This window comes from Agelaius phoeniceus, chromosome 6 (genome assembly GCF_051311805.1).
Source record: "Agelaius phoeniceus isolate bAgePho1 chromosome 6, bAgePho1.hap1, whole genome shotgun sequence".
NCBI classification, from domain to species: Eukaryota; Metazoa; Chordata; class Aves; order Passeriformes; family Icteridae; genus Agelaius; species Agelaius phoeniceus.
The window spans coordinates 33,023,069-33,048,290 of NC_135270.1; the positions used below are offsets into that span (position 1 = coordinate 33,023,069).

The following is a 25,222-nucleotide window of genomic DNA, read 5'->3' on the forward strand; positions in this document are numbered from 1 at the left end:
GATGATTTTAAAACAAAGATCAAGCAACAACATGATGAAGACATCTGTGACTTTAAGCTCAGGATATTCTTTCTGTATCTATAAAAATATTAATTATTACCAAAGCATACTAAAAAAATAATCAGAACTCCAAATGGAAATTAACTACCTTCAATGCTCTGTGGACCGACAAGATTCGTAGCCTGGTGTGCTGGATATTCTACCCGGGGTCTGGCAATGCCCAATTGCTCCATAACCCCATGGAGGAGCCTCTGAATATCTGCTTCAGTAACCCTGTCAGGTGTCCTGGGGCTGTGGCTAAAAGCTGAAGCCAATCCAAATGCCAGCAGAAATACCATGTTGCAAAGCATGGTAGATACCATAGTGGCAGCCACTTTCATCCTGTCAAAAAGAAAGGAGTTCGATTATAAATTATAGTAGGGGGGGAAAGGTCCAATACATGTGGTGGAAATAACACCTGATCCTACTATTGGACTTTACAGTTTACTACCTCGGGTTCTAGGGCACTCCAGCCAGCTGGAAACTGGGTGGGGGGAGCCAGGGAGGGAATAGGGTAGATATGTTCTTCTCTTCTAAAAGAAATATTAAGCAACAAACTGCAATATCAATTTGCTGATTTGCATTTTCCCATAACATTAATTAACAGTCATTGCTAACAAAACGAATCCACTTTTTCATTTCACAAGAATACATCATCCACTCCACCATCCACCCCTCCACCTCCTCCATGTTTACTATGCTATTTATAAAGCTCTGGTCTAAAAGCCAAGAACTCTTCATTCCAGGAATTGTGTTTTCCAGGCTCTCTTCTTTCATTGCCTGGAAAATCAATAATTAGCCGAACAACCTGGATGTATTTTGTTTGCACCTTAAGACAAAAGGCTTCCGATGTCGTATGCATCGTCTTTCTCAGCTGAAGCAAATATGTTTGTTTCCTTGAATCTCTTTCACTAAATGGCAGCACAGTGTAGTTTAATTAGGAAAAAAACCACCAAAAACAAAACCAACAACAAAAAAAGCCCACAACAAGCAAGTACCGCTTACGGTCCTATGATAGGCTGAATTTTAATCAGAATGCTTGTTTTCTTAAAGCTCCTTTCCCCGTCGCATCAGAGTCTAAGTGAAATGCATCAATTCCAGTCCCCTGGATAAACAAACCCCCCGAGTTCCCCTTTGATTCCTTAACACACGCACAGCTGCCTGATTTCTTCACGCCAGACGTTTCAAAGATGCTTCCGTGCTCCAGCCTCCGGCGCAAGGCACCTGGGAACGTTTTTGAGGCAAAAATGGCTGAAAACCCCAAAGCTAGGAATATTCCCCGCTACGCCTGTGCGCGGCTCCCCCGCCGCACCACGCTCCTCCCGCAGCCCTCCCGCTCCCTCTGCCGCTGCGGGGGGAAGATCCGCTTTCCACAGAGCATCCCCGCTGACCGCCCGCCCCGCACAGCCGGGCCGTGCTCCCCTCCCTCTCCGGCCCCCGGGCGGCTCGGTAGCAGCTCGGAGCCGCCGCACCGGAGCGCCCCGCTCACCTCCCGCTCCCAGCGCGGCTCTGCGGGGGCGGCGGCTCCGCGGCCGCGCATCCTCCGTGCGCAGCCACGGCCGGGAGGGAGCTGCCCGCGGGTGCCGCCGCCACCGAGGGCTCCATTGTCCCACAGAGACACAAAGCTCGGAGGGGAATTAAAAACCTCTCTTTTTAACCTAACAGTCTAAAAAGGAAACTGAAGGGTTTTGATGCATTAATGGTGACAGAAATAAGATACTGCATATTCCCGGGAGAGTATCCATCTTCCTGCTGTGATTTCTGTCTCTAGAATAATACGATCAGTGGTTTACTTACAAGGTGATAGTGTTACCTAACTGCAGGTTTGCAGGGCAGCAACACAGCAACCATCTCCAAGGACTTGGAGGTAAATTGCTCCAGATTAAGCAAATGTAGACACATCATCCAGAGCGGAGGTTACCAAGAAGATAACTACGAAAGTATCTTGCTAAATGGAGTCTCTCATCTAACACAGCTTGGCAAAACGGTAGCTTCTAAAGGTTGTTTTATGTATCACACCTTCACTGTTACTGAGGGGAATGTATCACATCCCAGTTTCGTATAGCTATCCACAGAAAAACTCTGAATTATACCCCATAAACCACAACATTCCATGGACTACACTTGCACATGTTGATTTTTTTGTTGGTTTTTTTTTTTTTTTTTGGCTGGTCTCTGGTACATTATGCAAGGTGTAACTTGCAGGATTTAGCAGTAGGGACTTCCAGTTGGCATCTAGTTTCTTTCTGCAAAACATAATCAACTTTATATAAAGGGCTGTATGTCCAAACTGTTCTGCAAAACTTCTAAAAACAGAATTTAAACTTTAAGATTTTTTTTTTCTGCTACAGCTTTCTTTGTCAGGGCCCTACCAAATTCCCCCTAAGCCAAGTTTAGATGTTTCAAGACTAACTTGCATGGATGATCAAAAGGAGCTTACTGCACCACACAGGATAATATTAATATGTACCAAATATTTTGAATGCTAATGCAGCTTTGACAATCGCAAGTCTTAGTCTTTTAAACAAAAATCAGTGTGACACCTCACTATTACAGGAGGCAGACCTCATTTTCTTCCTGACACTGCCTTTAACTCCTTCTGTCCTATTTCCAGCTCCTGCCTCCTTGCCATGACAGCTGGAAGTTGTTTTGCTGATCCTTACTTGCCTCAGTGAGATGATTCAAAACATGGTGCTCCGGTGCCTGCTCAGCCTATTGAGGGATCTGCCAGCACCAGCTAAAGGCACGGGGTAGGGAGGGGCATGTTGCCAAGAGAAGCAGCCTCCTCTTTGGATGGTGGTGAGCTGCCTTATTCACTCCTTCATGAAACTGAAGCTTCCCACTCTTAAGCACACCACCAAGCAATCTGGTTAAGATCTTTGCATGGCTGGCTGCCTGGTATTAGATTTAACAGCAATGTACCAAGAGTGAGGCGGGAGTTTGCCACAGATTGAGCTGACCCAATTCAACTTGCAGGTTGGGGGATACATGGGGAAGGAGACAGGGAAAATAACTTTTCTTTTGACTATTTTGACTAACATAGCCTTTTAAGAAGCTCAGAAAACCACTACTGCATTATGCCTTTTGCTAGTTGTGAGAATTACCAATACGTAGCTAAGATGAACAAAAAAGGACAGCCAGAACAGATTTACTTCTGACTTCAGTATTTACAGACTTACTAATTTTGGTGTCTGCATATAACAGCATAATTGAACTTTCCAAGTCATTATAGAAGAACAAGCTCAGAAAAGGGAAAAAACAATGGTTTTATTAAAACCAAAAGTATCCAGTGCTTCAGCTCTAACATTTTGCCAATAAGCAATTCACACATATAAAAAGCTAATGAACGGTTTCAAGTGTTTACTCAAATAATTTTACAACTGATGACAGACAAACAGTTTTCATTCCAAAAGATGTAAACATTTGCTCGTGCAAATCAACCTTTAACACACTATGGCTTCTTACATTCGTCTCTTGCAACACTTTCAGCATCTAAACTCGGCTTCTGCACCACTTAGTTAACATAATTCTACAGCTCTAAAAATAAGTTAAAACTCCCCTCTCATATTAAGATAAAACATTTTATTATTCATAACTGAAAATACTTGGTACCTACTGCAGAACACAACACTGGATTAAGTTTTAAGACTTTTCAATTCTTGAATAAACTGCACATTTGTTTTCCACGTGTTCTAATAATTCTCCAGTGTGTGTGCACGCATGGATTGCATTTTGACATTTACCTACTAAACAAGTAAAATACGCTCTCAATTTACTCCAACCAAAAAAAAACCCCAAAAAAACCACATTGTGTCAAAACAAATAGAGCTCACATGAGGTCCAACTTAGTAGTATCAAGGGGTGCTACAATACACTTAAAACTAAAAAAAGTACATAAATTTAACTACTAATACTCAGCATCAAAACACTTCCTTTTATATGTCTGTTTAATTTGTTTTAAATATTTGAGAAATTGTTTTTGAACTTGATACTTAATCTAAATACTGCAGGAAGTTTTGGAAGATGCAGCATATTTTTAGATGCTGAGATAATCAAAACCTGAGATCTAACACAAACATTTGTGTTAGATTATTTACAGACTAACAGATTATTTTTGTTTTAGAAATCAAATTCATTTAGTTGAACTGACTAGCATTTACAGAAGTTTCAGTAAATGAAGAAAACCTCAACATGAAACAAATTGCTATTTGTACATCTTCACAACTCATTCATTTAAAACAAATGAAGTATTACAAATAAAAAGGAAAATAACATACAGATTTAGATTTTTCCAAAGGTTAACCAAGTTACAAAGAACCCATTTAGCCATCATATTTGATCTTATAAGTCTACTGGCTTTGCAGTTGGTAGCAGTTTTACTTCAGATATTGGATTCTTTGGAGAGCCTCTGTAACGAACTCTTTCTTTTCCTGAAGCACTTCTTGCAATCACAGATTTTTCTGGGACAGCACCTGGAACACTTATATTTGCATTAACTTTCAAACTGGATTTAACCATTTCATGATTGGTTAGATCTTCTAGAACAGACTTTGATGGATGAACAGTTGCTTTTTGTTCATGGATTCCAACAGTTCTGACAGAAACATCAGGCTTGGCTGATGGATTTAATGGCCTGTAACATGATTTAGATGCTAAGTCTAGCTGCTTACAAGCTACAGAAACTTGGTCACGTGTGCTTTCACTCCTGCGTGGCAAAAGCATGGAATTCTTTGAGGGCTTTGCTGTGCAGGGGAATGAGGCAGAATCATAGCTCAAAGATTTAACAAGTGGTGAACCAACATCACTTGACTTAACCGTGTGAGAGCTTACAGATTGTCTGTTAGCCTCCAAAAGGGAATTAATTCTTCTTACAGACTGTCTAACTGGAGTGCGTTGAAACTTCAGGGGCGGATTTGTTTTGCTTGCAGAATTTGGATCATGTAATGAAAGCTGGTTGAACCACTGTATATGGTCAGAAACCTTCCCATGGTCAGAAACAGTTGATGTTTTAGTTAAAACTTTACCTGAATTTTCAGCTTTCAAGTATTGGTTACTCATTTCATTTTGAGATTTAGGCAACTGTGAAGTGGGCAGCTGTCCTGCCAAAGAAGGTTTAGGAGTACCCTCTTCCAAATTACAGCACTTTACTGTACAATTTTCAGCTGTTTCTGAGTGTATTAATTCTATTTCCTCTTTTCTTCCAGGGAAATCTGATTTGTGTAAGTCATCTTTTGTTGATCTGTTCTCAACAGTAAACTTATCTTCCTTGGCTAGTACTTGAGGCATAGGAAGTTCTTTTACTTTATCTGGTTTTGGGACCTGAAGTTCAATCTCAATAGAAGTTTTGAAGTGTTTTTTCTCCAAAACGTCAATTTCCTCTTTTTTTAATTGCTGTTTATCAGCAGCAGAAGATGGATTAAATGGGTGCAACAGCTCTCTGGATTTTACATTTGCTAGATTTTCAGAAATTTCTTCCACTAACAATTCTTTTGCAGAACTGAGCCCTGAGGGACATGGAGTTTCATTTAATATTTCACTTGCTACAACTGAGAGGGATGATTTCTTATCACCTATCAAATTGTGAAGAATACTCCCAGATGCAGAGAAGGCTTGCTTAACTTTCAGTAATGTTTCTGTAGTTGAATTACTTTCATCTTCACACAGCACAAGTTCCAAGTTGTTGTCTTCTTTGCTTACAGTTGCAGATTTGAATTCATCTGGAATAACTGGTGGCTTTCCAAATATCAAAACAGATTCTGAAGAGCTGGCTCCCATTTCAGAGTGTCCAGGCAGAATTTGCTCATTCTTGCTGATCACCTGAGAATCCGTAAGAGCAGGACTATTCCATGACATTCGGTGAACTACTTTATTGTGACATTTTGGAGTTAGCAAGTTTTCTTCTGACTTGCTTACATTCCTTGAACCTTAAAATAAATACCACAGTGTTTAGGAATAATTTATTGTCATTTTAATAACTATAGACAAAATTCTTACTGAAAAATAATTAGCAAAGCAGCACTGAATTTAAAGATGTTATTATGCCCTTAAACTTTAGAAATGTAAAAAAAGGTTATAATATTAAATGAAATAGTGCATCTCCTCTGGTTTAATTAAGAGAGCTACTACAATACATTAGAAACACAAGCTTGTTCTAAATCAATTATTTTTCCCAAGAAGCCATTAACATATAAGTCACTTATGACTTAGCTAGAAGCATACTTTTAATCCAACTGCTTTTATACTTTTATCCATAAAGTTGCTTTTGCAAAGTAAAAATAGTTTTCCCCATCTAATATATTTGGTTAGGCAATCACCTTTCTTAGGGAATTTTTCATTGACATATGGGCTGAAGAGTACATCTCTTCTTGCACATTCAGTTCTGCTTTCCAAACCTTGCTGACTTGCAAGACGCCTTCCAATATTTTCTGATCTATTGCCCGCTGCACATCCTGATACAATATTCTTGAACAAACAAAAAGTGTTAATTGCTTTATAGAAACTTGTAATTTGGAATCTCATTTACAGACGAAACTTCAGGAAAGTGCTACACAAATCAGCCACAGCAGGCTTTTCTTGGCCATACTTCCTCTCTGCAGACCTTGGAGGGGAACAGCCTCCCTGCAGTCAGGCAGACTCAATCACACTGTGAACAGAGTGACTGAGCACAAGCTCTGCCAGGTCAGACACTCAGAACTCTGAGACACACTGATCACAAGCATGGTGGGTTGATCCCAACAAGCAGGCAAGCTCCCATCCAGCCACATGCTCATTTTCCCCATTCCCCAACAGGATGAGAGAAAGAATTGGAAAGATGAAAAGGGACACACAAACACCACAGACAAAAAAACCCAAACCCACACAGGATGCAAAGGTCATCACTTACAACAGTCAGGCCAGTTCTCAGTAAGCCTCTGAGCAGCGGCTACTTTCCACAAATTATCCCCATCCCATTTTTACTGGTGAGCTTAACATTACATGGCAAGGAATTGCTCCTTGGTCAGTTCAGGGCAGCTGCTCCCTCCCTCAGTGTCTTGCCCCACGTCAGTCAAACACAGTACAATCCAATCTGTTACTGCTACGCAAATAAACCTCAAGCTTCTTGTACTTGACAGCAAGCAGGTTCAATTAACACTGGGATCCCTCCATTTCTAAATACATCCTTCCTGCTCCTGAAAAGCAATGCCCCAAACTGTGAATTAAAATCTACAGTCTAATGACGACTGGGTACTTACCACTTCTCTGTTGCTTTTCCCCAAACCAAATTTCAAGCGTAAAGACCTACGAACCATTTCTTTTCGGCTTATTTTTGGAGAAAAACAACCTGTCTTTCCTGATTCAGCCCTGGAGGGATACAAGGGAAGAAGGGACATAAACTCTTTAGGAGGACAAAGAAAACACCCTAACATTTATTCACAGTTATTTCCTTCTGTTTTACTTATTTTATTGCCTTCTTGCCCACCTTTCTTTAACAGGCACAGAAAGCTACAATACCAGATTTTATTTTATTTTGAGCTCAATTGCACAACATCAGAAGATCTGGTGGTGATAAGACTACTATAAAAATTTACCAAAACCAGTATTTTTAGAGACAGATTGAGGTCATTATTCAAGGGGTATAGACACACCTTTCCAATTTATCTTTAGGTTTTGAGAATTAATTACCTGTATAGTTTTTTGCTTGCAAGTCTTTTACTTCTTCTAGTCCCTGTACTGGACACATGATTTTCACCCATGCTTGAAGGAGACAGTGAGGTCTGTGATGACTCAAGACACACACAAGGACTTGCTTCAAACTGAACTACAGGGACAAAATTGTATTTATATGAACTTAAAATAGTCACATTTTTTTCAGATAAAGACTTACAAGTTAACACAATAAAAACCAGGTTTTTAAACAGGACAATTTTTTTGCTTATTTTGTAGAGTGCTGGCTTGAAATTACTTGTATTTCCACCTTAAAATTAAACAAAGCTGTTGCTTGTAGCATCCATAAAAGTGGCTGGAATGCAATTAATTGCAGGCTACAGATATCACTACCTCAAATAAGTTTCCACACTATTATCATCAGATCAATTCCTCAAATTTAAGAGCTCACAAAGAAAAATTAGACTTAGCCTCATTATTATTTGAGGTGTGCTTTTTTTTTTTTTTTTTTTACACACCTAGCCAGAACAGCTGAAGCAACAATGAAGAAAAGAGTTGGTTTTTTCTACTACCGGACATTTTATGAAACTCCTGCATCACTGCTATCTTATAAAATGTCATTGCTTTTGTTTGTTTATCCATAAGAAACATGGAGAACATGAAATAATTTAATAAGAAAAGCACTAAGCTTTACAACACTCATTGGAGGGGGGGAAATCAAGCAAAACAGCCAATCTAGAAATATCCTTCCACTCTTAACTTCAGTTGGCAGAACTTTTAAGAATGAAATAAAATAAAACAGGATTCTCAGAATAGCCTGATTGTTGGAAGCACTCTAGTAGAATAAAGTGGTACTAAAGCATTGTCAAACAAAAGCAAAATTTTCTCTGGAGTTTTGAGATGTAGCATCTAGAGGAAAAACAAGAAGCGATAGGACACAAGAAAGAAGCTTTATAAAAGCAACAATTACTTTTCTCATAGAGCTAGGATCAGCTGTTTAAGCATTTAGGAGACAAAAGGCTACAACTTCCAAAAGGTTGGAAGCATAGGCAGTCTTCATGGATTTGTGCACCAAGAAAGAAAAGTATATCCTGAGTGATGATAGAGAGTAAAAAAGGTAAAAGGGCATCAGGATCGCAAGTATGAGAGATTAACAGAACAAAAACACAAGCAAGAGAATTTGGCTTTCGCTCAGTCCATGTAACATGACTTGGCAATGAACATAAACATACACTATTTACCAAGATGGGGAAGTAGTGCAAGGAATACTTCAGCAATGAGCATCAATGACTGTCTAACAAGAACAAACGGCTCCACTCTTAAGTTAAGAGCCACCAACAGTCACTTCAAGCAGCAATGAAAAAGTAACAGCACTGTACCTGATGCTGGTGTTGAGCTGCTGTTAAATATGCTACTTGGTAAAAACTCAAATGCAAAATTGTGCTTAAAAGAGCGTCTCTTCTTGCTGGACAAGCCCTGAGAGCAATCAGTTGGAAGTTTCCTCTTGGTACTTGGAGTAAGAACCACCGGAGTCGCTGATGAAAGGACTGAAATTAAGAAAATCAAATTTGCAGTAATAGCTTAAAAGTTGGAGAGTTTAGTAAATACTTATTTTGGGTTTTTTTAACTCTGAAAAAAGCTTAGCCAAAGTGCATGCATTTTGAACATGCAAAGCAATCAGTATAGCTTAGGGTTGGATTTTTTATTTTGTTGGGTTTTTTGCAAGTTTAAGGTACCAGACAGGAAAATCCAAACCCACAGATCAATAAAACAGTATAGGCATTAGGAGGAAGTAAATGTATAGTCATCTGCTGAAAGCTTCAGAGACAGTAAGTGTGAAAGAGTTTTAGTCCTGGCAGATTCATTCCAGGGATGATAAAGTGCTGCACTACTGCACTGAGGCTGTAGTGGTTTATTAGCTAAAAAGCACAATTTTGGTTGGGTAATCCCCACAAAGCTAAATCACATAGCCACTACTGCAGTGATTGTAGCTGCTCCAAGAATTAATGTAGTAAATGCAGTATCCTCAATAAATATGTAACTATATTCCATTTTAAACAATTTAAATTTAATCACTTGCCTTCAACTAAGTTTTAATTCTTTAGTTAAAATATTATTGAATATAGTTAACAAATCCAGAAGATACTGCATGGGCTTTACTCAGTACAAATACACCAGTACCTACCGCTGCTGTCTTGTTGAGGTGTAGTGGAGGGGGTTCTGTTAGATTTAAATTTATTCAATGCTCCACTAACAATATCTGAAATGCAAGACACATCGAGCAATCAAATTTAAATGTGAAGCCTGTCTTGCTCTATTTTCAACTCATGCCTAACTCGTATTTTTTTTTTTTAGGGAGAAAAAGTAAATCAGTTTAAATGTTGTTTTATGTACAGAATATCATAACCCAGATCTTCCCACCAACATAGTTTTTATTGCTTTCACAATAGCTGAAAAATCTATTTTCCTTAAAATAAAAATTATTTAAAAAGAACCAAACAAAAAACCCAACAAACAAACAAACAGAGCAGAGAGGTACAAGACACAAAAAAACCATGCCATGGTGTAACATACAGTCATACAGTCTTAATTTCAACTACTGTCAGGTTACATGAGCTAAATAAATACTTATGTTTTTACAGCAATACGTAAAAGATCCCTTTGCAGTGGACTTGAATGAAGTCAAGCATACATGTTCCATAGTATTTCCTCTAAGAGAGTGCAGAACTAAGAATGGACCATTTGATTGCCCATATTTAGCAAAAAACCCAACTCAACCCTGTTGAAAGCTGAAAAAACCTCACCCAAAATCCCAGATCCATGATACCAGAGCACACAGTATCCAACAATACCCAATTCAGATTTACACTTCAAAACAAATTAGCTACTCTAATTCAAAACACATTTGCCATTTGCATCCCTAATTTCTCATGACCTGACTTCTCTAAGTCTACACTAAAGTACGATTTCAAAATTAGCAACAACAACAAACCAACCCTATAGCCCTCTGCAACAGGATCTGAAGTTGACTCAACAAAAAGCCAAAATATTAATTTGGCTATACCAATCCAAAATAGCTTCTTTACTGGACAACAGAAGAAAACTCTGAGCAAATATACAATTATGTGATTACTGAAGTCCTATGTACATTTTTCAAATCAAACCCAACCAGTTTTGAAGACATCTGTTCTGCTTGTGGAAGAAGCAAGTGCTTAGGGTCAGACTACCTGAAATCTAAATTCTGTTTTTGCTTTGTAAGTTTCACAAAACATACCTACCCCCAACACTTCGGTGCCTCCTCCTCTTACGTTCACTGGGAGATTCATTTTCACTGTCTTCGTGGCCCCACAGTGAGGGAGTAGATTGAAAGACATCAACACCCAACATTGAAGGAATCTTTTCCAAGATAAATTCTGGTACTTGTCCTGGAATAGTTAAGAAATACTTTATTTTAACGATTCTTAAAAGCTGAAAAGAAAAGCTGCACACAGGTTGGTGCACTGAGACACGGGTTGATAAGCATTTATCATCTTACCGATTTCCGCCGCATGGTCAATAAGCGTTTCCACAACAGCAGCTTGCAAGCGAATTTTTTTTTCTGTACTAGTGGACATCTTTTCATTTTCATTTGAGTGCAAGAGGTTGGGAGCAAAAATCACTGCCAGATTACTGCTATCCATTCTGTTTTCATTGGATCTTAACAAGAAAAGGTTTTTTAAATTCAAATTATTAGATAATATAAACAGTGGAGAAAGAAAAGACCAAATAAGACAAATGCAGTTAAAAAAATAGACTCATTCACTGGAGTGCTTATACAACAAGATTAATGCATAGATATATGTCTTCCAAGCCAGATAATTGAACAACTATGTTACTGAAATCAAGAAGTTATAGATTCCTCTCAATTTTCGGGAATGCAAGGTATCAAATTATGGTAATTCTGCTGAACAAAGTTTGAATAAAGTCAAGTCTCCAGTTAATTAAGTTTTCATAAAGAAAACTTTGGATTTATGAAATAAAAGACTATGACTGAATTAAGTAAATATCTGCACATATGAAAGTTTAAAATGGCAAACCACTGACAGAAGGTTACAGCACTTGCCTGGACAGAGATGCAGTTAAGGGAATTCAGAGATGTTTACAAGCACAGCCTTGACACTGACCTTAAGGACACAGTTCTCAGAAAGTTGAAAAAGTATCTCAAAGCTGCAATTGTTCTGTCAGCCATCAAACAGGAGAGCAACACGGTTGCAGCTTTCTTCTCATTTCCAAGCTGCTGAGCTTTGAATAGGCCTTCCTGCAGGTGAGGTGGAAGGATGGGTTCTGGCAGCTCTCTAAAGAACTGTTTGAGAAGCCCTGCAACATCACATGGCAGTGCAGCTGAGAGGCAGTTTTCACCTTGATCCAGTTTGCTCTGAAATTTTCCATAAGAAACATGATTTAAAGTCTTCAGCATATTGTCAGATTTCTAAATTTGAGCAGTAATGCTCTAGAGCCCTTGTCACAACAGACATATCTTCCACACTGTTAGTTTCAGCTTTCCCATGTTTTACTCAACTACATTATGGACGATGAGACACAGGCAAGGTTGTCAGATCATATGTATTAATTTAGAGGCATCCCATCTTCCCTCCACCAGGAGAACATTGCTAAACAAATATCCTCATATCATCCAGTGTGCACAAATTCTAATGAGTTTGTTCGGTGCCAAACTATTCTCATCACCTGGAAGGCAAAATATTTAAAAGACAAAAAAAGGCAAAGCCTGCCTTTTGGCAGATCTCCTATCATTTCTAAAGCAGGCAATGTTACCAATCTACTTCCAGTATTAGAACTTGAATATGACTGAAAAGAGTCCAAAAATTAGAACATGCCCAAGTGAAAAATGCAGTTTATTAAGAAAAAAAGAGCAGCTTTAGAGAATACCTTTAAAGCTTTTAAGCGAACAAGAGATCCAGACTTTCTGAAGAGTCCCTCAGTATTAACATGTTCTTCCAAATATTCACATGTATCAACGAGAAAGCTGAGAAAAGAACAGTAACAGTTTTGATGCTCAGAATAAAGCCTGGGGTCTTTCCACAAAAACTATTTCATCATTTTTTGTTAAACTTAGTATATAGAATAATTTCCCCAAATGACAAGAGTACAAAGAAATACAACTGTGTAAGAGCTCTGAATTCCCTGTCTAACTTCTGCATCCCTCCTTTTCCATGTGGAACTATTCTTATAATCCCCAGAAGCTCTAGCAGGCATGGAACAAATATTACATTCCTTCTTCTGACAAGGGTTCAATACCATAAAGAGAGCGAAATAAGCACAAAATCTAAAAATACATTGTTATTTTACCTTGGAATATAACCATATTCTGGCACAAGTGATTGTGGCAACGCATGAAAAGATATTCCAAAGATTTTACCCTGAAATACAAAATTCAAATAATGTCATTCAAAAGTTGAAATAATTATCAACCACATGTTGCAAAGAAGCACACATTGCACAAGTAGACATAAGGGTAGTTAAGACAAAAAACAAACTCTTTCAGATAAGACAGACAAGAGGTATTGTCTGGAAAAGCACTGTCATCTCCAGAGATCTAAAACTGATTCTAGTGGCAGGTAACACCCTAGATTATTGTGAAAGAGTAGAAAGCTTTTCTGCAGTATGTTTTACACTTCTAATTTTACAATAAATTACTTTTCTTGTAAGATTCACAAATCAGTAAGGATATTAACCAGATTGCTTGGGAATCTCACCTTAGTTTTTCAAATTGACTGTATCTTATTTTCCTTAAAAATCAACACAAGACAATTAAAATAACTTTTTTTAATAAATAAGATTGCTCTTTTAGGAAGGATTCAACTCAACAGAACAATCTAGACAACTGTTCTATACCTCATATTTAGTACTTGTTCTTAAAAATCTGGTCTCTACTGCCTTATAGCAAGACATTAGAGTATGTTACATATTAGAAAATGAGTAAATCTCATCAGTCATTACTGCTGATGTTCACCCACAGCATCAACAACTTCTACATCCTAGAACTTCTACTTTATTTGCTTATATCCATGTTTACAGAACATGCAAGCCATTCCCTCTCCCAACCAGAAGAGGACTGGGATTATGCCCAACTTGTTCTTAGAGCTGAATGCAAACTGTTAGTCATTCATAGCTGAAATTCAATTGCTGTGCATGTCAGGAAAACAGTTAATCAGTAACTAACCCATTGGACCCAATCTAATCTGTCCTACAGAAAACAAACATAACAGAGTCAGGAAAGAGAAGCAACACATCTGTCATTGTGTTCCAGGTTGCTACCAAAGCTACAAAAAGAAAATTAATTCCAAGAGAACATTTTTTCTGCATGTACAAGATTACATACTAGAAAATTCCAGTGGTTTGGAATTCAGCATTTAGAATTCCTAACTGACATGCTCACTTCACTAGGTGTTGTTTGAAGTATCAGAAGTTGTGATTTAATTGCTTCTTAATAAATAATAAAGCTAATGAAATTATGTCTGTTCCCTTGTAACAGAAATAAGACATCCCTTGGCAAAACAAATGTTATTCTGCAGCTTTTCCTACCTTGCTCAGTAGTTAACTACGCATTTTCTTCCTTGCATACAATTTAGGCACTACAGACAGCAACAAAGACATCTTTTATCAAGACATACATATATTGCTCACAGTTCTTATTACCTTCCCTTCAAATGGAAAAGGAAAGAAGAGTCTATAACTATGTTTGATACTGACAGGAGAGGGGGAAGAAAACTAATTCTAACTTTACTCTTGCTTTCTCCTTTTCCAAACAACCCACCTCAAGCAAGTCTTCCCAACTTCTTTAGTTTATATTGACCAAGGATTACTGCAGCATTGTGTAATGTCTTCTCAGCCTTACAGAAAGCTCAGTCTGAGGATGTTCAGCTCTGTGCCACACCAGTTGCACAGTGATCTGCTTAGGACTTGACCATGGTCCACATTTTATAAATTAAAGAGTTTCCCAGAAGATCAATATTCTCTAATGGAACTCAGTGCTGGCATCCATTATAATACGTCAGTTTTAAATAACAGTCATGAGACAGAAAACCCTTCCTTCATCAAATTCAAACCTGATATTTAAGGTAATGGGAGAGATTTCATTCCTGGATCACTGGGAAAGTAAGGCAAGAGCTGTCTGTGCCAAATTACTTAGTCATGCCTTATACTAAGAAACCATGCAAATAAAGCTCTTCAAAAAATCCAAAAATCTAAGAAATCAAGTAGAAGACACACAGCTTTTAGAAACAACACGATAGCTATATTCCAAGAAATAATACAATTACTAAGAGTTGAATTCCGTGGTGAGTGACATCAGTCACAGTGAAGCACAAAAATCTCTCGCACGGATCAGAGGCGACCGTGGGTGTTTCAGCGGCCAGCAAGCCCGCGGACAAAAGAGGAACACATCTCCTTCGCCATCTGGCCTGCCAAACTGCCGGGGGCGGGGGCCACTGCCTTCCTGAATCATAACACGGCTCTACAACGGCCACCTGGAACACGCTGCAGGAAAGGGGAAAAAAAGCTCTTTTCCCATTACAGGAGGTGATGCCCTGTTGGGGGCTGGCAGGAGCCGCTGCATTACGGGAACGGCACTGCTGCCGGAACCAGCGCTCCCGGGACAGGAGCAGCCCCTGGACCCGTGGGAGCTTTGGCTCTGCTCTGCCCGGCCCGGGAAGCGGAGCCCGCGGAGCTCCCCCGCCCCGCTCACCTCCGCCGCTGCAGCTCCCGGCGCCTTGGCCGCCGCCAGGCAGCTTCCGCTCTTCACTTTGATCCCGTACGAAGCCCGGAGCTCCTCCAGCACCGCTAACCGCACCAGCCTCCGCCTCTGCTCCGCCATCGCTGCGCCCCCCCACCCTCTCTCTCCCCAGCCCGGCCCCTCAGACCCCGGCGGGCGCCATAGCAGCCACGCTCACCGCCCGGCTCAAACCCAGCGCGCGGCCCCGCCCGCGCCTCTCATTGGGCCGCTCGCCGTTCGAAATCAGGACCCCGCCGCCCAACGGCCACGCAGGGCTGCCAGCCGCGCCTGCCTCCGTGCGCCGCCTCAGAGCCTACACAGCCAAGGCCCCGCGCGCCGCTCGCCGGCGATCGCGATGGATGCCTAAGGGCCAGGAGGGGCGGGGCAGTGGGTGCGCCCTCAGCCCTCCGTCCCCAGCGAGGCTTCGTTCCTCCGTCCCCACGTCTGCTTCATCCCGCACACGTGCTCGCCCCTTGCCCCCACAAACTCGGCGGTGCCGAGGTTGGGAATGGTTCAGTTGGTTGGTCACTTGGAGACAAGTGTCTCTTTCTCCAAAAATAAGCTTCAAAAACAGCTGCCCACTGCAGTTTGAGGGATAAACTGTGAAGGAAAAGCTGGAAAGCTTATTCTTGGTACAGTGTTTTTTTTCTGACTACACAGAAAGACTGCATTTGGACTTCCACCACACCTGATGGCCAGGGAATGTCAGTTATCAGCACCGAGAAAATGTCGAGGTTCTTCCCATCTGCTCCCGTCATTGTCTTTGCTTTCCCCCTGCATTACGTGGGCTCTGTGCAGGTCTGCCCGAGGTGATCCATTACTTCCATCATTTTCTGCTAACAAAGCCACACTCCACAATTTAAGTGACACTTGAACCACTAGCACCAAGTTTGGCTTGTACTTTATACATTTGGGTTCCCTTGCCTGTTGCATACAGTGAACTCAGACACCTCCTGCAGCAGAGTCATTCCGGGCTTTGCACCCTGTTATTATAGGAAGAACTGCTTCCTTTTTTCTTTGGTGTTTTTTGGATTGGTTTTTTGGGGGTTTTGTTTGTTGGTTTTTTGGGTTTTTTCCTATTCCAAAGTAACTCTTCAAGTGCCAACTGCACTACAGTTAACCAAATGCAGTCTTTCTGTGTAGTAAGAAAAAAGCACTGTACAAAAAATAAGCTTTCCAGCTTTTCCTTTACAAGTGTTCTGTTACTAGCTTTAAAGCGAGTCTTACTTCACTGAGAGAAAGACTAAAATTACCACAAAGCTTAGACACAGAATGATAACAAGCTCATTACAGGGCTCTGAGCACTTAGGGACAAAAAAGCTAGAGAATAACCAGAGAATAGCTAGAATTTTTCCAAATGTCAGTGAAATGTAAATCCTCTTACAAATTATATAGAAGAAAGACTTAGCAGCAGTACTAAAAAGCAGATTGGATACAAATTTTCTTAAGTAAGCCCCCATGATTTTGATTATGGATGTCAAAATCACGTCGTTGTACAAAAGTAATATTCCTCTAAATGTGGTTTTAATGTAACCTTACTGTAAGTATTATTATCTGTCCTGGCATTGAAACACCCTGGCATTAAAATGGCATGAAAATACAAAGTTTCAACCCTAAAATATCGCTAAATTTCTCGAAATATGAGAAAAATAAAAGTAAAGGAATCAAGTAAATAGCTACCATAAAATTTAATTTAAACAATCTCTATTCCAACTTAGTATTTTGTAGTAATGGTGAATTACACAAGGGGGAGCTGTGACTGGATAAATATATCAGAACTTTTCATATTGAGTATTTTCTGTTTAGTATTCACTTAAGAAGAGGTTGTGGTAGTATGTACTGCATTATTTTTATTTTAAAAAGTGGTGTGGATATTTTTTTTTACCTTTTGCAGGAGATATTTAAAGTGACAGTATTATCCAAATTTTGTTAAAACCATTTGTCAAATATTTAAATATTCTTTCGGCATGTTTCTCTTTTATTTGCAGGTAGAGACTGGAGCAGGAAAAATTACTTTGCAAATAAGAACTGTAGTTTTGCAACCAGTTGTAGCATCCCAACTCAAATCTATAACACCCATTTGAAATGGAGTTAGGGAAAATAAACAGCTCTTTGGCATTGTCCTGGCGTGACTGTATGGTGCTTGTATCCCCAATTGTCCATTCTGCCTATGCTAGATGTTGAGTTCTGTGCTTTTAAAGTAGATCTGGGAGTGAAGGGGGGAGAAGGAGAAGTGGTGGAACAACTGTGTTTAAAAACATAAAAACAGGAGCTTCAGCTCTCGCTCTGTCTCTCTCTCTCTGTGTTGTCTGCAGCACAGACAGCGAGAGAGAAAGGGAGTTTTTCTTTGTTTTTCGCTGCTTTTCCTCATTAGTTGCAGCAAGGAAAGTTTTCCCAAGACTGTGTCTATTTTCCTGGAGCTGTTCAAACCTGCTCTGGACTGAAACCCCAGAAAAACACCAGGAGCTCACACCTGTGGCCCACAGGGGCCCAGGACACGGCAATTCCCAGCATGGGAGGGACTGATAACAGACTGGGTGAGCAGAGCTGCAGCCCACAACAAGGACTTCCTGAATTTGCCATCTCTTCAGAACAAGGAGAGGTTCCATTGTTTAATGTTATTCATTTTTCCATGTTTGTGAGTACTTTGCTTGTTAAATAAACAGTATTTTCCACTTTTCTCCAAGGAAATCTGTCTCAAAACGCTAGGGGGAGGGGCCACTTGAATTTGCTTTCTAGAGGAGACCACTTCAGAAATTTCTTCCCAAAAATTTGCCCTAAACTAGGACAGACATCTTCCCCTCATCCTCCCCCTGCCCCAAATTGTCTCAGAATTGACATGCCAAGCTTCTGGAATTTTAAATAGCTGTAATTTTATGCAGCTATTAGTGAAGTCCTGACCTGGGTGAAGTAAATTACACCATTCTCTTTCATCATCAGGTGGGCCAGGCTTACACTCCATTTTGCTTGTTATACATTAATGTTTGCATCCACACACAGACAATTTTTTCATTATTCATATATATGTTTATATTTTGGAAAAAAAACCCAAAACTCGAGCATCTACATTTAGCGTGGTATTTTGTGAATTTTGGAAGTTACTACAGAAATGATAGCTTTGAAAGAGAAGTTAAATGCATACTAATAAACTCATTTCTCTGAGTAACCACTCAGAAGAGTTAGTGGTCAAATCAACCAGAAAATCAGCCAGAGGAAGCAAAACCAAAGAGCAGGGTAACATGAGGAGTATGAAGGGGAACTACTAGGGGGCACTACTCCAAAGTGCCCCCTCCCTGAACAAACTCAGAACTCAGTGGGAGGAAGTGTAAGTATCCCATGTTCTAGCAGTACAAGGACTTCTTTTGTCTTACTTCTTCAACAGACAAGTTGAGGGAAGAAAGACCATAAGGGCAGATTATGAAAAGTAAAGACCACGTGAGGAGAAAGCCAGGCTGTATAATTCAGGAGAAACTCTGAGAAGTAGCTGCACAAAGGAGGTTCAATCCCTGATGTCCTCAGAGTGTGACTGTTAGTACACTTCATTCTGAACATCCTTACTTGTTCTTATCTCTTCCTGGCTTTCTCTCTTAATGAGGAATTATTTACTCCAGTTCCCCGTTGTCATCTTTTCATGTTGTTCAGCCTGCACTTACGTTAGCATTCCTTGGAAAAGTCTGTAGCTGTTATGAAATGTATAAAAGATGGATTTAAACCTCTCCTCCAACTGATAATAAAGCAAGAATCTGAAACTCCATTTTATAGTTTACCCAGTCCTATAGACTTACTTTCAGAAGTAAGTAACAAATCAGATCATTGGAGCAAGGTTTGGAATAAGGAACTAATTTCTAGTCTTTCTATTTCTTTTCTAGTTTAGAAAAGTGCCTCTTCTTCTGGCATGTCGTTTGGCTAGGTTCATATTTTAGATGTCTCAAGAAGATAGAAATCAAAGAACGGGAAGTTTAGATATTCTAGTCCTGGGTGGAAGGTGAAGGGGGGTTTAAAGTTGCTCTGTTGGGCTTGTGTGTGCAGTGGGGTCTCAGGAGGAATGCAGCTGCCCAAGTCTCCCATGAGGCACCCAATGCTTTAGTCAGATATGCCATAGCGTGTCTGAAGTAGGAGATGGGCTGAAGCCTTTAGAAGTTTAACTCCAGGCCCAAACTTGGTGTTTTTTCTCTTCTGACTTTTGATCTCTCCCTTTTAATCAGTGTGGGAAGGAGCGATGGTAAAGCAAGCAGTGTATGGGAAATTAAAATGAGAACAAAAGTCTGTCCAAATTATGCAACAAGGATCATTATGCTATAAAATTGCTCTTCAAATGTGGCTGTCATTGAGAGGTATTAAGATTTCAACAGTTATTTTCTTGATGAAGACTTAATTTCTTGCATAAAAAGGTTTTTAAGCTTAAAGCAATGCCTACACAATTAATGTCCTTTGGTTTTTTGAGTGTTTGAAGAGTGCTAAAGAATTTAAATGTTACAAGAGTATTGTTCATCACTACACATCAGTACTATCAAAGTACTGTCACAATAGCCTTAGAATTTTAACAAATTATACATGCAATGCATTGCTAGGTAGAATGATCACTAGATCATTTTGCAATGGAATGTGTGTAGTTTTAGGAATCAGCGCAGGCTTGAGGGTTGTGCTGCTTTATCCAGGGCTAGAGCTGGGTTAGGCAAAACAAGCAGTAACTAAATTTCTTTTGCCAATTCAGAAGAGAAGTTTACTGGAAAACAGCAGAGAACAGAAGCTGCAGATTCCCTTTCTTTAATTCTGTTCTCTGTTTCTCTTATGCAATGGGATTTTCATGTGTGCAGCGAGGCAGAAATAAGCTGTTTAAATATTCCAACAGGGAGAGTATTTGAAGAAATAAAATCCGTACATAAAATTGTTAAGTTTCACAGGCTGTACAGTGAGGTACCTGTCACTGGAGGGCTCTTCTGTGCATGTCTAAGTACATTCCTTGGCCCAAGCAACCTGGTGTGTGGTTTTGAGCTAATTTACCTTGAAGAGCATACACACGGTTTCCTTTCTTAGTTTTCCCCCTAGTCATACTATACTCATCAGTTACACAATTTTTCATTGTGGGGTTGTAATGATACCCCAGTGACCATCTTTGGAGTTGCTTTCATCTAATTTCTTTATATAAATTCACTTGTTTTTCTTTCCTACAGGAGGAAAGATAATTGCATAGGAGAAGGAATTTTCACTGTTATTTTTGTTACATCTTTTTTTCCCCTTCCCTTTCTTTTAACACATTTAAATTACAAATGTGCCTGCTGGACTTAGCATTTTAACCTCCCTATGTTAGGTGCTAAGTGTATCTTATAAGAAAATAGGATCTATTAGGAAAAGCTTGGAATCCAAGCAAGCAAGACAGTGGGGGTATTATTAGGTGGAAGAGGCATAGGCAAATGATTTGGCTTGTCTAGGAAGATCAATTGCTAAACTAAATATCTAATCCAGGTCTCCTGGAATTTAGTCCCATTAACCACATACTGACCCCTTTTTTCCTAAAGCATCAGTAATTGTAACTGAGTAGAAGTGGTACGGTGTGACTTAGACATAAATTACTCCTATAAGGCCTGATCCTGTTACCTTTATATTAAGTACAAAGACCTCTAATGGCTATGGAGTCCAAATCAGCAAAGAGAACATATCTTCAAATACGCTCACACAAAATAATCAGCCCACCCACATTTTCAGGGACGGGGGTTGGTTAGTAAATATGGAGTAAAACCAGATGTCAATTTAGACAGTGGCAACTGTTTAAGAGACCACAACATAACTTCTTTACCACCCATTTTTTGGATCTGAATTAGTCTACTGACAAACTTTTAGAGAAAACCAGACACAAACATGCAGTATTAGTGTAGCTGGCAGTAGCACGGTCACATTTATTCCTCCTATTTTCAGTAGAGTTACTTTTACAAAAAGCACTGACATCTCACTGTCACAAGGGATGTACGTAAATGTAGTTTTGAAACAATCATGTTACTTACAGAGTCACAATTCTGAAAACTCCTACACATATAGATACCTTTCTATTATTTGTGGGTGGATCTTTATCTGTTTTACAGGCTTGGCAGAGAGGCTCAGGCCAGCTTTCTGTGTGGGACTGTGTGAGCTGGATCTCTGCAGGGCAGGTATGTCTGCTGTGGGCACTTGTGGCCCAGGCTCGGGGCACAGGTTCTGTTACTCAGGGGCCTCCCCTGCTGAGACACCTGTGTATAGCTTCATTGTGTGAGCCTGCAGGCTTTGGAAAGTGTCTGCACTTCCCAGCTAAGTGCTGTTCAGTAGCTAATCTTTTCTTTATTATGTCTCATCATATGTTCTTCTAGTTTTATTACCTAAATACTACATTATGTTTATTTTAACTGTGGTCTCTCTCTCTTCACCTTAGATAAATGGTAACTGAAAGTTTTAGTGCAACATAGTCAGCAAAATAAACTTGAAATTTCATGTATGAAAACTGTTTCTTTTAAAACATTAGACTTGTTTGCTCATCTATTACTTTCAATTATTTCAGAAAACTGAAAAAGGCTAAATACATTAAGAATGAGAAGGCAACAACTCAGAAGAAAAAAAGAACAGAAAAACTTAATGAGACAGCTAATGAAATATGCACATAGAACCTACTGGTGTATACTTAAATTTCTTCCATTTTTGTGATCTCTGGAATATTGCACCATTTTTATCATGATATTTCCAAATATTTCAAATTTTCAAATTGCAATGCTGGACTTTTCCCGCTCTTTACTAGGAAAAGCAGTTCTAATTATATATATATAGCTATTTTTATACATGTTATTTTAATTTTTTTTTATTTTTAGCTACTTACTTTCTCTCTAAAAATATACGTAAGATCAGCACTCATCTAGGAAATACAGAAATTCTTTTTTTTTTTTGTCTCATGACTACTGATCAGTTTAGATTCTTACTGCATTGAAAACAATTACCTGCCTTTCACTTGAAGGCATTCATGCTGATGTCAAGATGTGTCAAGATCTTATGCTGTGCCACCTCCACTGAAAGGCTGTCAAGGTGAAAACACTACGTGTCATCCTAGCTTCCCACGCTACATCCAATCTTAATTTACTCTTAAGTTGCCACAGTATCTTGTGAGTCCTGCATTCTATCAAGTAAATGGTTATAATCCATATTTCCTTCAAAAAAAAGAAATAAAACAGGAATACAACAAAATAACTAAATACTGCACTTTTTGTATTGTGGTATTTGTTTTTGACAGAAGGAGGTAGAGAAAAGAGGAGCAAGACATTTCCAATAGAAACAGGCTATGAATTACAAATGCTCTTGGAAAAAAAATTTTGTCAGGAGTGGAAGACTGGCATCCACCATCTCCAGTGTCACAGCTGTAGGACTGCTGTAGGAATTTTTCTTTTGCCAGTCAGATACTTATTTAAATAACCTACATTGTGTAATTCTCAGTGAAGCAAAACTTCCCCTGTTCATGTTCATGGTTTAGCCCCAGTCGGCAATAAAGCACCACACAGCCACTCACTTCCCCTTTCCCCCCACTGATGGGATGGGGAGGAGAATCAGGAAAGAAAAGAGAATAGAACTCAGGGGCTGATATAAGAACAGTTTATTAATTGAAACAAAGCAATAATAATAATAATAGTAAATGAAAGGGAGAGAAGGAGATAAAACACAAGAAAGACAAGTGCTGACAATACAATCTCCCACCACGTGTTGACCAATGCCCAGTCCATTCCTGAATCACAACTGGCCCCCTTCCAGGTAACTCCTTCTAGTTTATATATTGGGCATAGCTTTTTGCATTATAGAATATCTCTTTGGGCAGCTGTCCCAGCTATGCTCCCTCCCAGCTTTCGTGTGTGCTTCCTCACTGGCAGGGGATGAGACGCTGAAAAGTCCAGAATCACAGAATATGCTGAGTTGGAAGGGACCCACGGGGATCATCAAGTCCAACTGCTGTCCCTGCACAGCACCATCCCCAGGAATCACTCCATGTACCTGAGAGGATTGTACAGAAGTTTCTTGTGCTCTGGCAGGCTCAGTGCTTTGACCACTTCCCTGGGAAGCCCGTTCCAGTGACCAGCCACCCTGTGGGGAAAGGTTTCCATAATATCCAACATAAACTTCCCCTGACACAACTTCAGGCTATTCCCTCGGGTCCTGTCACTGTCAGCACAGAGAAGAGATCAGTGCCTGCCCTTCCTCTTCCTCTCATGAAGAAGTTGTAGACTGCAGTGAGGTCCCCTCTCAGGGATCCTCTCCAGGCTGAACAAGCCAAGTGACCTGAGCCATATCGCTGTCCTTTAAGGCCCTGCACCACCTTTGTTGACCTCCCCTGGATTCTAATAGCTTAATGTCTTTCTTGTATTGCAGTGACCAAATCTGCAGATAGGACTCAAGGTGAGGCCACACCAGTGCAGAGCAGAGTGGGAAGTCCTTGACTTAGGGTAAGTATGACTTAGCAACAACCAAAATATCAGTGTTTTATTCACATTATTCTCCTCCTGAATCCAAAACACAGCTCTGCATCAGCTACTGAGAATAAAACGAGCTTTACCCCAGCTGAAACCAGGACAAGAGAAAGCAAAGTAGTTAGCATATTACTGCATAAGCATACTGTTTCTTCTGTTTGGTTTCAATCATTCATAAATATACAAATACTCAAGACAGAATTAAAACATATAGATTGAAAAAAAACTCAACAATGTTGGAATGTGAAGAAATTATCATTAGTAGTTTCTACATTCATTTATTTATAGCTTTATGAGTCATTTTCATGTAGTGAAACTACTTAACTCTGTCCATCAACTGCACAAAAATATCTGTTTAAAAACATACAAAGATCAGACAATTCCTATGTTGATTATCTTAGCTGCAGAAAAACCACCACCCCTGAAGCTGACTTCCTGCTTGAGAAACCATATGCTGATTGCAAAACAAAAGGCACATCTGGAGAGGTCCTTGGCTTTCAGCAGTTAGTGCACTACAGTGTATCAGATGCCAAGCAACTTGTAAATGTTTAGCATGCTCTTTGTTGAAGACAGTCTGGTTGATGTACGCTGCTAATGCTGCTGGGTGAGGTGATAGAGCATGAAGGAAAACAAGCTGCATCCTTTCCTGTCAAACTGTTCAGTTTCAGTTGCTCCAAAGAGTAGGCATTTGGGTAAAGAGTAGGCAGCTGCTTTTTCTGGTCTTTTTTAGTCAGCTGTCATCTTTACCAAGTCACTTTCCACCTGCTGTTTTTTGAAAAAAATAAAATCCTTCCCACTCTTTTCAAGTTAGTTACTGAGATTCAAACCTATGATGCCAGGCTAATGTCTATTGTCATTACATAGCAAAGGTTCTACTGCCACTATATTGTAAGGCTTCCACATTGCTAGAGCTTTATACCTCTTTCATGTTTCTTGTAGGCAGCTCAAGGCACTAAATCTTCCTTGTCTTTACAGTAGCCAACTGACTCCAGTTTCCACCAATCCACTCTTTTATAACACTCTACTTATTGGCTACGGATGTGGCCTGTTAACATCAGGCCTGCTCCTAATCTTTAGTAATTGGTTCAGCTGCAACTCTTTAAGGGATAAGATTAGATCTATACCACCTTCATTTACCCATACTGTATCCCCCTACAAATGTCTGTTACGTGGCTGACTATAAAAAGAACAACATGAAGAAACCAACAGGTAACTTGTGGTCCTTAACAAATTGGTTTTGTGTGGTTTGGGTTTTTCTTAAACTAAAATAGATTAATTGGGCTTTTTCTTAATTTTC

General features: G+C 39.7%; 1 protein-coding gene across 5 annotated transcripts in view; it reads right to left on the reverse strand.

Annotated features, from left to right (window-relative positions):
• The window catches only part of LOC129121786 (neuroendocrine protein 7B2), a 42,366-nt gene extending 26,789 nt beyond the window's left edge, over positions 1–15,577 (reverse strand). Inside the window, exons 1-12 of one of the 5 annotated variants that reach the window (XM_054635263.2) lie at positions 15,428–15,577; positions 13,030–13,100; positions 12,610–12,706; positions 11,847–12,097; positions 11,219–11,379; positions 10,962–11,108; positions 9,869–9,943; positions 9,063–9,230; positions 7,702–7,837; positions 7,272–7,380; positions 6,354–6,501; positions 3,282–5,963 (exon numbers count right to left, since the gene is read on the reverse strand). In XM_054635263.2, the coding sequence (XP_054491238.2) occupies positions 4,381–5,963; positions 6,354–6,501; positions 7,272–7,380; positions 7,702–7,837; positions 9,063–9,230; positions 9,869–9,943; positions 10,962–11,108; positions 11,219–11,379; positions 11,847–12,097; positions 12,610–12,706; positions 13,030–13,100; positions 15,428–15,556 (3,075 nt within the window). In that variant the 5' untranslated portion in view covers positions 15,557–15,577 and the 3' untranslated portion in view covers positions 3,282–4,380. Of the gene's footprint in view, positions 1–148; positions 382–1,194; positions 1,415–1,528; positions 5,964–6,353; positions 6,502–7,271; positions 7,381–7,701; positions 7,838–9,062; positions 9,231–9,868; positions 9,944–10,961; positions 11,109–11,218; positions 11,380–11,846; positions 12,098–12,609; positions 12,707–13,029; positions 13,101–15,427 lie in introns of those variants that run through there. The other 4 variants (XM_077180363.1, XM_077180364.1, XM_054635265.2 and 1 more) reach the window with 4 other exon arrangements.
• Positions 15,578–25,222: the final 9,645 nt, after the last annotated feature.